General features: G+C 40.5%; 1 protein-coding gene across 1 annotated transcript; it reads right to left on the reverse strand.

Annotated features, from left to right (window-relative positions):
- Window positions 1–852: 852 nt before the first annotated feature.
- Window positions 853–13,068, reverse strand: LOC146609789 (uncharacterized). The gene is made up of 13 exons (XM_085346594.1): window positions 12,761–13,068; window positions 11,350–11,418; window positions 8,981–9,005; window positions 4,516–4,599; window positions 4,274–4,413; window positions 4,049–4,168; window positions 3,890–3,935; window positions 2,896–3,811; window positions 2,686–2,794; window positions 2,536–2,601; window positions 2,327–2,428; window positions 1,992–2,223; window positions 853–1,091 (listed from the first exon to the last, which is right to left on the reverse strand). Exons 1-13 carry the CDS (start codon window positions 12,818–12,820, stop codon window positions 853–855), a joined length of 2,208 nt encoding a protein of 735 aa, XP_085202720.1. The 5' UTR covers window positions 12,821–13,068.
- Window positions 13,069–13,084: the final 16 nt, after the last annotated feature.

Genomic DNA, 13,084 nt, shown 5'->3' on the forward strand with positions numbered 1-13,084 from the left:
ATAATAATAATGGATACTTTATTGATCCCCATGGGGAAATTACTTGTTTTTTCTCTGCATTTGACCCATTCACTCATATCCAGTGAGTTCTCTGAGAGAAAATGCCTTGTTGACGTCAGTGGTCAGAGAACAGACTGTTTCAAGCTTAGAGGAAGGCATCAGTCACTCAAATAACCACTCATTAAACACAATTTATGCAGCAGCGTATTTCTTAATGCACAATAAGTCCAACCTTGAAGTAGATGAGCTTTAGCTGCAGAAGATCACATTGGGTGCCACTTGTGTCAGCTAAGAACAGGAAACTGAGGCTACAATTTGCCCAGGCTAAGCAAAATTGGGCAATAGAAGATTGTAGAGCAGTCAGTGTTTTCCTCAGAGTCTCACTTTCTGCTGCAACATTCAGATGGTAGGTTCAGAATTTGGCATAAATATGAAAGCCCTTCCCTTTATAACCAGTGTTCCCATCTTCTAATGGCTGCAGCCAGCATGATAAAGCACCACAAAGCTCAAATGATCGCAAATTAATTCAGTTAATTCAAAATAAATTCACTGAAAATATGAAATACAACGATGGCAATAACAGTATTACTTCTCTGGTTGTTGGTCAGTAAGAAATTTGAAAAAAATGAAATGATTACAACTGCAGTAGACAAATGTTTTAATTCTTACACCAGATGTCAACATTTGATCAACCAAGGTCTTTGCAAATATCCAACACAAACAACAACAAAAAAATAGAAAGAAAAATGAAGGGAAAGAAATTTAAACCCAAATCACATTTTAAAATCTGAACTTTACCTTAAAACACTGCATTACAATAAATGATTATTAAGGAGATTGCAGTGATGACATTTATTTCCTTGCCACAAGTTCCAGGAGGGCGGAGGTGATTTTGTCCAGGTTGTTAGAGTACCGGGGTCCTCTGGGCATCCTGGATTCTTGATCCATGTGGAGGGGAGGTGCAGAAGAGTGAGAGTCGAAAAACTCTCCAACAGGAGGCTGGTAGTCACGAGAGGGCAGGGATTCTGGAAACCTTTCAGGATAAAAGGGCGGCTCATCTAAGCGGTTTGTATGAGGAGTTCCAGATTCCTCTGACAAAAAAAAAAAAAAAAAAAAAGAGGAATGAAATTGAATTACATGAAAGAAAGTGGAATCAGCCACACTTCCTCTGACACAGGGAAGCTGAATATACAACTTATTGTTTATTATCTTATTTAACGATGCAATCAAATTCATTCAGTACATAAAATCAAAAGCTCAACTTGGACACCTTTGCAAACTATGCCTCATTATACATAAATTCAACTAAACTATCCTAAAAGGATACCACAACAAAACTCAAAATACATTCAAAGAAGAAAATCCCATCAAATTTCATCAAAACCTCAAAGTTCATAAGTTTATTTTATTAATACGTCAATAAATTGGCATTCGACCCATACAACAACACATACAGCACAATTCCAGACAAAAGGCATGATTATACCCCTCCCTCTCCTGTTTATCACACCTGAACCATGCCTGTTGTTAATGTGATGAACTATACCTGTGGTTATTCTGCTACAGACACCTGTTCATGTGGAACTGACTTGAAGAATATATTCTAATAGAGGGGCCCTCCCAGAGCCCTGACCCAAATCCCACACATCACCTGAGGGATACCATGGAGAAAATTACGTCAGCTGGTCGAAGCTCTGGTGTGGATGAACTGAAAGCCTTGCTGACTGGAACATTAGGGAAAACTTTGCAGGTATTATAGAAACTGATCTGCCCTACCTTTCTGGTATAAGCAGCTCTACTAATGGATGAAAGAGTCTTTAAAGAAGCAACTATTGAGTGGCCATCTACTGTCTGCCTTTATTTTGAGCTGTACTTATTTTTGCCTAAAATCTTTCAAGAAAATTATGCTCGTGTTATTTTTATCGATGTCTAACTTTTATAAAAGACTATTGAACCCTAATGGGCTTAAATAAACTGCACTGTGCACATACCTTCAAAGCGGCCTCTTTTTGAGTATCTGGAATCTTCGTGTGCAGGGGGGGGATAAACATTGTGCCGCTCCTCTGGAAGATGCTCACGCTGCCTCCAGTCTCTGAAGTCGAGGTCTTCTGGCTGTCTGTGGTGCGAATCATCTCTCATGGTCCTTTCGAACGGCGGCTGTCGAGGGTCCAGCTCCATGTTGCTGTAGTTTCTGGGGATCCCTTCTCGACCGTGGCTGTTCTGCTACCATGACAAAACCATACGTTTTGTTAATATAAGCAAAGTCTTTGTGTTCTTCTACTAATATTATATTAAAAAGACAGGCGGTGTGCAGAATGACACATACCACAGCTTTCTCCATCTTTTTTGTTTTGAATTCTTTAAGCAGGTTGCAAAGTTTACTTTTCAAGAAGTCAGCCTCTTCAGCATTCTCAATTTCAATGTTGCTCTAAGAAAATGTGAAAGGGAAAAAAAACAACACACTGAGAACTCTTTGAGTGAATAGTTGCATAACAAAAACATGTGCAAGTCGCCAATAAGGATTAATCATCTTACCAGCATATCAAAGACGCCCTCCGACTCAGAGCCTCCTCTTTGGTTCATTTCAGGATGATGTGGACCCTAAAAAAGCAAAAGGTCTTGCTCAAATAAAGATTTGTTTTACTGGATATTACTCTACTGTGATGTGAAAATAAACTACGGTACCTGTGGTTCTCTGTAGATGTCTGAAAATTGTCCTCCACTCATTGGTGCACTACCTGGCCTTGGGTCACCTCCAAACTTTGGAATTGGAGATCCATAATTATCCCCATACCTTAAAGCAGCAATCAAACATGTTTTTTTGGGTTTTTAAAAAAAAAAAAAAAAAAAAGCCCACAACACTTACAAAAAAACAACTACAATTTTTACACTTACATCTCCCTTGTCCCTTCCACTTCCTCTGGAGTAGCATCAGAGAAGCGGCTCTTTCTTTTCCTTTTACCGTGAACATCATCTTCGGCGCCTCCTTTCAGGAACCGCCTGAATGGCTCTGGGATGTTAGAAATGGCTCTGCCAACATCCATGTGTCTCTGTGAGGCTGGGCCTCCTGCTCTCCTATCAACTCCCTCATCCTGATGTACCTCTCTCATCTCATGACGATAATCTTGAATTATATTGAACAAATTGTCACGTGATCGGTCCCCCTCCATAGATGCAGAGAAGTTCCTCCTCCTGGCTTCTGGTTCACTTGATCCCTGTCTACCTGCTTTGTTCATACCGTCGTGCCTATCAGCTTCCCTCTCCAGGGACCACCGCAGTTTATCAACTTCAGGGTACATGGCCTGGGAGGGTGAATACTCAGAACGACCGTTCCCACCCCTGACATCCTCAGAGTGGAAATCCTGAACAGACTCTCTTTCTGGATAGGCTCTTCTATAAGGAGGCACCCCCTCAGGGTAATAGTCAGACTGACCGAGGCCACCAGGCAGCTCCTCCCTAAAATCATACTTGGGAGCATCACCTTGCTCAAGTGCCAAACATCTTTGTGAATCGCCACCATATCCCTCTTCATACTGATGACGATAATCAGAGTCCATGTAGCCTTCTCTGTACGCATGGCCTTCCCTAAAATCCGACCTTCGCGGTTCATCTCTGGTGCGCTCATTGCTAAGCCTGTTCTCCCGCTGGCTGCGCCTGTCTACGTTCATGTTAGGGTCATTCGGAGGAAATGCAGATGCGTTTGGGTAACTTGAGGCATGCTTCCTTCGGTGATAGTCCTTGAGTTCGGGTAGGAGTGGTGGCAAATCTTGTGGGTTCGTCTGCTCCCTGTTTTGCCTCGGCCTTTGGGAAGCTAATAATAAAGTCATAATTAGAGAAAAATACAACCAAACGTTTACTTTTTAACCATGTTTACTATCAATCAAGGTACCTCTTGAGCTGTTTGATCTACTCTCGTTCCCCTTTTTGAACAATGACTGGGGGAAAAAAAAAACATGAATAATAAACATTTACTGTATGTAACAAAATGTATAGAATTTTAGAAGCACAAAAAATATGGTGTGTAATCTGGGTAATTCATCTGGCATACCTTTGGAGTCCCTCTCCCATCCTGTCTCTCTATTATTTCTGCTTTGGCGCGCATAATCTTCCCCCCGAGGGTTTGTACAGAGGGTCTATCCCAGGTCACCAAGTCAGGCCGCTTCAATTCCTACATAGACAGAAAGGGAATGTGATCTCTCTTTGCTTTAACATCTTATTATAAAGAAAAACAGAATAACAAAGAAGTATTTAAGTAATGCTCTGAATGCTTTACCACATATTTCTGCCTGTGTTTGCGTCCAATCACATGACAGACCATTTCTGCAAGGACGGCTGACTGATTACAGAGCTTACATAAGTATTTGGGGCCTATTTGTCGGTCACTAGGAGGCCCCTCTTCCAAAAAGTTCAAACCTGGAAATTAAGAACAAGCAAAAATTTAAAAACAATCAAATAATCTGGTATTTTAAAAAAAACAAAAAACATCTGCTTAAAACTTTCTGCAAAGTTATTCACCAATGATAGGCTCATCCAGATTCAGGTAATCCAGGTACTCTATAATATCCTTAAACTCCGGTACGTGTCTTCTGACAGACCGTCCTGGGAAGCCACATGCTAATAGTTAGCAAAAAGACAAAAACTACACAGTGTTTTTAAAAGTCATCATCACAGTATAACAATAAGACAAGAGCAATACTAACTGCTTCAATTTAAACTCCTTATTAGAGGATGAGTCTTTATTAAGGGTTAACAGGGGTAAGGGAAGATTATAAGTCAATATAAGACAAGGCCTGGTGTATTGTAGCTGCAGCTGAATGGTATAAAATCTTCAGCTTAGATCTTAACTATCTTAGATTTCTGATAAACTATCATCTAATGTATGAGCCCCAGTAGAACTTCTAGTCCAGACAGTTTATTTATTTCATGTTGCTTTTTGAATGTCATCAGACAAGGAAAAAAAATGTTTCCATGATTTTCTGAAACATGTACCTTGTGTGGCATAATGGATTTAATGGCAAAAAACATCTGAACTCTAATGGTACCTATATTACCAACTAAGAAATGTTGTTGTTTTTTTTGTTTTTTTACAATATCCCAATATTATTGTATTAAAAATATCCCAATAATGGTGTAAATGTTTAATTTACTTGTGCAAAAGGCATAAATAAAACAAAGTTATTGAAGTGCATACTTGTACAACATGTTCCTTTATAAAAGACATTACACCAAACTCTGGACAGATCTGCAGAGATGTTTACTTATCCTTTCGTCATCTGAGTGTGGAGTATTAGTGCACCCACAGATGTCCTGCCACTAGAATAACTGAATACATATGTATAGTTGCTAAATTTAGTCAGAGTGGATTTTGAGGGAGTCATACAGACACAGGCTGGCCAGTGCCATCTAATTTTGTGCAAACAGCTTGTTTGACTGACATTTTTAGAAGTTGTGAAGATTTCCAACAAGCTGCAGCTGTTGCTTGAAGAGCAACACTGGAAAAGCTGCATTTTAGTAGCCATGTGTGGTTTAAGAGCAGTACAGTATTTTTTCTGATCTTGATACGACAATGCTACACATTTATTTCAGCAACTTATCATGTAACACCATAATTAAATCACAAAAAGGCTGTTAATGCAACCAAATTTGGCAAAAAGTGCAAAGATCCAGAAAGGAAAAGAAAAACTAAATGAGCGGAGAAACCCAACAAATGCAGATGCTTCTACAAGTGCACTTCATGGTAAATAGCATCCAGTCACGCTCAGCGGCACGTATACAAACGCAGGCCCAGTTGGTTCTGTTTTTGAATCACGATGGCAAGTGCAAAACATCAAAGTGGCTTTGAAACAGGGTTCATTCTTGGGGCACGAGTGGCAGGAGCTTTAATCGCTTGAGGCACCAACACGCTCTGCGGCAGTGATCTAATAAGCATGGGTAGGACATCAAGTTTGATGCATGAAGGCTGTACGATAATACCTACTGACTCAAGGGCAACAACGTACCGCTGCAAAATCTTCATTGTTTGTTTCCTTGTTATGTCCACCTTGTCACGGGTCCTGTAAACTGATGTAGACACACTGCAGCTGCCACAGCTAAGACACATTTTCCTCTGTGTTGGAAACAGGTGGTAGGGAATGTAACACTTACATGTATTCAGTTTTTCCCCCACATATGCTGATGTCTCTCTTGCATTCCCATTGGCTGGGTAGTAGACACAGGTCATGGCTGACGTTTCACTGTGAGCTGTCCTAAACTTCTGACCCTGTCAGAAAATTTCCCCAGCCTCTGTTTTGGTAGAAAAGCTGTTAGAACAGCCAGCTTTGATCCTCTCTCGCTGTAAGATGTTGGATCACGGCTTTGGAGCCACAATCAAAGATGGCACCACTGCCATCCATACCCAGCTCCCCGAATATGGGATTTTGGGGGCAGATGCTGATACTTATTTTCCATCCTTCCATTCATTTAAAAAAAAAAATAATAATAATTTTCCACTTAACCAATTCAAGGTGGTGGGGGATCTGGAGTCTATCCCAGGTGGCTTGGTGTGAGTGTGAGGCAAGGTAAACCCTGGACAGGTCATCAATCCGCAACAGGGTTAACATGGGCAGACAGACAACCATTCACACCTATGGGCAATTTAGAATCACCAATTACTTTAACCCCAATAACTGGATGTCTTTGGACTGTGGGAGGACGCTTGAGTACCCGGAGAGAACTCCCGCAGACACAGGGAGAACATGTGAACTCCACAGAGAAAGGCCCTGGGTCAAACACTAGATTCAAATGATATGTGTATTATGTATCTGTGAAAGGCCCATATCTGCTGATTTTAATCAGCCAACCAATCAGTCAATTCAAATCCTTTTGGGTCATTAAAGGAGTTTTATGGGTTCACCTATGGAAGAGTTTGGGGAAAATTGTTACATAGGTGTAACAATAGCTCCATATTGCAGTGGTTCTAACAGCGAAATATCCAGTTTAAACTCAAGAAGGGGACAAACATCCCGTTTGGCTTGCCTCGGGAAGGATATCCAGAGTTTAAAAAAAACCTGCCAAATCATCTACCCACTGTGGCGACTCCTGGTGAATAAAAGAGCAGCTGAAAGTAGCTTTTTACACAGGTGTAATCATTTTCACCATTCCAACTATGGAAGGTTTCAAACTGGGTCCACGTGATGGAAATTTGATCATTAGATGGTTAGAGCGATGCTCTGACATACATCCACATCGCTGCAAGTTTTCTGTGACCCTGTGGACCCATCTACAGAGATGAGTCCACCAGGTAGAAGTGGAAAAAGTATGCCAAGACTTCTTCTCCGTAGCGTCTTCAGCTGTCCGAGTGTAATCTTCTACTTACGGCTTTCAAGTTGGTAGTTTGCAGAGTTTACCACCAGCTCTGCAGACCATTGTTACATGGTGTAGCTGTTTACTGTCAGCAGGGGGCTGACAGTAACAACCAGTGCCCAGGCTTGCTTGGGCTGCTGTTGGTTGGTCCTTCAGGCACCCGCGGAGAGGCTTTTTTTTCTCCCGTTCATGTTAGACTTCTGCTGTCGGTCCCTTTCCTATTCCAGGCAACTTTTCAACCAGTCAACACTGGACTTGCATCGTCCACATTGAGCTATGTGCTGTTGGGGCTTTGGAGAACCGCACACAAGTGCATTTGCATAGGTTGCCTCTGCGTGGGCAAATACCTACACAAACATAGTACTGTAATTCCCACATTAGACTGCACTTTTCACCACCACCAAAACCAAAAGATGGAGTATCTTTTGGAAGAAATGTATTAAATCCCCCAGTTGAAATCCAGACACTTGTTGAATTAATATCCACTTCACTTCTTGGAGACTGTGTTTACCCACTGAGGTGATTACATACCTTCTGAGCCTTGTTTCCCATTTGCACTCACATCATTAATAGGAACTCTGAAGTCATGTAGTAGCTTTCCTGACACGTCACCCCTGTTGACATCTTACGTTTTCCTATAATTGTGTTTCATGTTCTTCACTTTCTGTTTGCATTTCTTCATTGCGTGACAGATGCCATGAGAGGATTCGTTTCAATACAATGTTCACTCTTCTGGTGCTGCATTCCTTTGTTTGACCAGTGCACACTTATATCTGGAGCATATGTGTACACCTTCATCACTCAAAGTTTCTCTTTCCCTGCTGGGAAAGTACCTACCCTAAAAACCCTGTGAAGAACTGTGATGATTCAGAGTTCCAGGAGTGTGGATGCAGAAAAATGGGGGTACTACGTCCAACAGTCAGCAAACCTAAGAAAACGTTCTTGCAGTCCTATAGGACCAAATATCAAGGTGCTCTGAAGATGGTCTGGCCCAACGCCATAATGAAAAACTTATCTGAATATCAACTTGGAAACATCGAAGCCATGTGACCATTTTAAAGTCCACATTTGTTGGAGCAGAAAGCTGAGTCGATGTGAATCCAGTTCCTCATACAGACTTCCATTTCATTTTCAAAAATAAACATGAAATCACTGCACTGTGCTAAATGAAAAGTATAAATCTCTTAAATAAACTTCAAATTTCTAACTCTCCATACCCAAATTAAGAAAACAAAATGGCTGAACACACACTGGCAGACAAAAAAGCCACAACATCATCAGTGAGAACACACACTGATGTTCAAAAACAAGTCCTGACTTGCAGCCGATGTTAACCGATTTGATCACTGATGTTAAGTTTGGGGCTTTGTGTCAGTGGTCCAGATATAACCTGAGATGCATCTAAGGAGCCTAAGCCAAACCACCAAAGAAAAAACAAAATCTGGACAAACTATTTGTCCTTACACGTTGACTTCTGGGTATCTTTATACATTTACTTCTAAACAAAACTGCTGCCCATTCAAACCGGAATGGGCACTATTCACATGTACATTGAATTACCCATCAGAACAGACACATGGCCAGGGAAGGAATGAAAAAATAAAAAAATAATAAAAGAGGGAAGATGAATTCTACTTACCAGAAGTTACTAAGCCACTCTCTTTCTGCCAGGAACGAAAGGAGAACAATAAAAATAAAGTCAATCAGTGCTGGATAAACAACACTGGATGTAGTTCACCTCTGCTACAAACAGAAAAGGAGTTATTTTATGGAATCAAACGCATATTAAAACCAAAACCACAGCTCAAATGAGGTGCAGTAAAGGTGCCTGTCCACACCTGTCTTCTTAGTGTGCGTTAGATCATAAAGAGATAAAGCAGTTAAGGACTAAAGAGTTTGTACTCCAGTCACTTTTCACACAACTGTATAAATTAAACCCCCACCGCGGGAGGTGGGAGTTATATCTGCATGTGAATATATTAATGCAAAGAAGCAGGATGTAGCTTTCTTCAGGATGACCAAAAGTTCTATTGAAACATCTGGAGGGATCCTTCTAGGAACTGTTTATAGGAATGAAATGCGCCAGCACACTGCTGGGGCTAAACCAAGGTCCAAATAAAACTTTACCATTACAAAAAGCTTCAGTACGGATGTCAAACTGAAGCTGTAGAGGTCTGCAGAGTAGCCTCCTTGCACTTGTTGTCGTCGTCGTTGTTGGTGGTGGCAGCGCTGCTAGGAAAGTATAAATGTATACCTACGTATACATTTTTCTGGCTCATAGAAAATAAAACCAGTTTTAAGTAGGTCTGCGCCTCAGCGGAACGCCAAACCAGCACCATCCAAGAATTAGCAGCTGATTTGCCATAGTGGTTAGAAGACAGCCAAAAGACAGGAACTCAGTTCAAGCAACTTCTGCTTATGTGCTACACAGATTCTGCACTTGGCAATAAGGTCTGCCAAAACATAGCTACCCAAATAACCAAACAGTGGCTGACTTCCTCTAGTGTAAAGACAGGAAGAGAAGGGCACCAGTTTAGTTCAGCGAGATGAGCAGGTGACCATATGCCATATGGCCAGAGAGCAGTAGGCCCGGGTTTGAGTCCCACCCGCGGCCCTTTGCTGCATGTCTTCCCCTATCTCGCTCTCTCCCCGCTTTCCTGTCTCTCGACACTGTCACTATCAACAAAAGAAGAGAAAGTAAGAAGCTGAAGAAATGTTGCCATGGCTCCACAGTGCACTGTTTTTGTTTTGTATTTTTTAATTCAGTTTGTCTTCCAGGCTTGACTGTACAACAAGTCACTTGTTAAATCAGCACGTGTGTCTTGGAAGGCACACTTCCCAACATAATGAACAAGAACAACCAAGAAAGCTCACATGACTTTACCTAGTGGAACAGACCCGAACCTGGCTCAAAGGCACAGCAGACAAGTTCCTGAAATTTTCTTGGGCATTAACAGGAAGACGTTCAAAGACTTATGAAGCTGACACATCATACATGACATGGTTCAAGACCATTTCCTTTGTGAAACTCCACTGTGTCAGCATAGTCTGTGGCCACTATTAAAAAGAAAAACAAGTTTGTTTTCCTCCTTTAAAACAAACACAACTGTCCATTATTGGCGCAAAGTTCAGGATGCATTGATGTGAAGGGGCCACTAAAAAAGGCAGATGGTGGTAGGGGCCTGGTTTTAGTAGAACATCTGCATCTGGGGAGGTGAGCAAAGTGTTGAGAGGAAATGTCTGGCTTTTCTTTGCAGAAATCCTTAAACCCCTTCACCCAAAGAACCAACCAAGCCTGCCTTTTTCAAGACTCCTTCAGAACTTGCCATTTTCAGGTTGTCAGTTGCTCGCTCCAAGAGTAATTGTAGTTGTTTCCCAGACTGAAGGAGAAGAAGAATGCTGTGTGAAATACACAGCCAGGCAGGCTTTCACACTCTGTTATACATCATTGAACTAAATATTACCCTGTCATCCTTGCACAAACTTACTGCAATGGCGAGAGACACAGTACTCTTCTGAAATGGCCAATCCAGCTTCTTCATAGCAGTCAAACACAAAGGTGGAAAGCATCCAGCTTTCCTGGTTGATTCTGTAGCTCAAAACTCACTGAACCCTTGACGGCAACGGCTGAAGAGAGGCAACCCATGTCAACTTTTGTTGTCACTACTCTTGTACTTACTGTAACATGATTTTTTTTTTAAATCTTCAGAAGAAACAATGTGTTCGACTGTCAAGACTGAAATAAGAAGAGCTGTCAGATGCAAAACCAGGAATTAAACCAGGAGGGGAAAACTGTAGGTGGGCTTCAAACAAAAAAAAAAATTAAAAGATGTGAGCAGCTTGGAAAACTTGTTTCTCACAGACGTCTGGTACCTGTGGAAATCTGAGACTAAAGAGAAAGTACATGGAATAATGCAAAAACGATGATGACATCACTTTTGAATACATTTTAAATGACTGCATTACTATTAATGTTTAGCTTTCTACACAAGTAGATTTCTTGAGTACCTTTATATGTCCTGGGGTGGTCAGGTGTATCTTGTACAGGGTATCACCCCTTAAGGATTTTTCACAGATCTTGATTGAGAAAGAGCAAAAAACAGATGAATTAATAACAATAAGCTGACAGACACAAATAGACACACTAAATTAAGCCTTATTCTGTATTTTAGTTACAAAAGGTAACTTAACTCTAAACTATATGACCACTTTTAACCCTTGAATACTGTTCATTTTATATGCTTTCATACTATAGTCTGTGTCAAAATTGAACTGGGCCAAGAATTCCTTCACATCAAGTGTATAAAACAAATTCTAATATACATATATCTTTATAAAGTATAAATAGTCTATCTGACATTAATAAAATGATGAATAGTCCTTAATTGATGTCTCAGAGAACAGGGTGAGTGTTTTTTAGATTTTACAACACTTATATTTGGAGAAAAACATGAGATATCACAAAATATGATGACCTATTTTACTTAAGGTGAAAATGTAGCACCTGTAATGTTTAAAAGATATTATAATGAGATGGAAAGAATGTTACAACCATTAAAACACTCAACTCTTCATTCTGGATCATATAAAAATCCTTATGACTACCATATATCAAAACAAATTTATTAAATACTTAGAGCAGGTACTTAGCATGTGTGGGACACATTTTAGCTTTTCGTGTACAACTGGGATTTTTGGAGACCTGCAATGTAAATGTGTCTGTCTTAAAAGCACTTTGAGTTAACTTCTGTTTAAATGTGCTATTGGCTATAAATAAAACAGATTTGATGGTTAACACAAAAAGGTTCAGACATTTTTCATAGTGCATGTGTTCATGATTTTACAAGATTCATTTGGCTACTTACTGAACTTAGAAGAGAAACAAATAGCGCACTAGTATCTGGTATATCAATACCAGCGTTGTTATCGATACTACAGATATTTGGATCGATTCGCCCACCTCTACAACAAAGGCAATTTTCGTGACTTAACGAAGGTTCCTCTGCCACCTTTGTCCCGTAAAAAATACGCACAACTTGGTATGTACAGTTTTAGTTTCAGGGTTGCCTAAAATCAACGTTTCTTTGATTTTCCCCACAGTGATGGATCCAGAATCCTTCTGAGTAAATACGCGACCCAGATCCATTCAAATTTTAATTTTATTTTTGCCTCACTTCATGAAAAGTCATGACATTTTCAAGCTAAAAGAATCACATGCTGAATCACTGCAGTCAAACGTAAAAATTGATGGAATTTGACCCGAACAGGTCAAAAAGAGCAGGACTAATTCACGTCCGATGTCATATACCTCCAGAGGCTAGCTAAAAACGTTAGCTTTGCTCGCGGCACGCTTCCTTTTTTCCGGGAACCTCGCTTTCGCCAAATTATTACGTCTCTCAGCTAACGTTAGCATGCTTACCTCGCATTCAATAAACGCGATATCCTCCTCCTCATATGGCGTTTCGAAGTTATCCATCATGAACTTTAATCAGTGGCCGTACCCTCTAGAGGTAAAGCTACCTGCTTAGCGACTGTTTACTAGCTAAATCGCCTGAACCAAGCTAGTTAACTGTTGTGATCAGCAAGCGTTATTGTTGTAACACTAGCGAATTGGCGTGTTTTGTTTCTTTTGTTTTCTATATTAAATACTTTGTATCATATCCAACAAATGTTTACACAGCTATTGTATTATTAAGAAACCAGGGGAAAAATAGCTTCGTCTTCCTGGTTGATGGGCGGACGC

This window comes from Diplotaxodon limnothrissa, linkage group LG22 (assembly GCF_057381915.1).
Source record: "Diplotaxodon limnothrissa isolate DT_005_m linkage group LG22, D_limnothrissa_male_GT1.1, whole genome shotgun sequence".
Classification (NCBI taxonomy): Eukaryota; Metazoa; Chordata; class Actinopteri; order Cichliformes; family Cichlidae; genus Diplotaxodon; species Diplotaxodon limnothrissa.

Bases quoted from the DNA above. Each gene is read 5' to 3' on its own strand.
- LOC146609789 (XM_085346594.1), bottom strand. From the start codon at position 12,820: ATGATGGATAACTTCGAAACGCCATATGAGGAGGAGGATATCGCGTTT. The intron at 3,812-3,889 runs GTACCTTGATTG...CTTTATTATTAG, and splicing joins TAGATCAAACAGCTCAAGAG to CTTCCCAAAGGCCGAGGCAA. The intron at 1,092-1,991 runs GTATGTGCACAG...TTTTTTTGTCAG, and splicing joins AAAAAGAGGCCGCTTTGAAG to AGGAATCTGGAACTCCTCAT.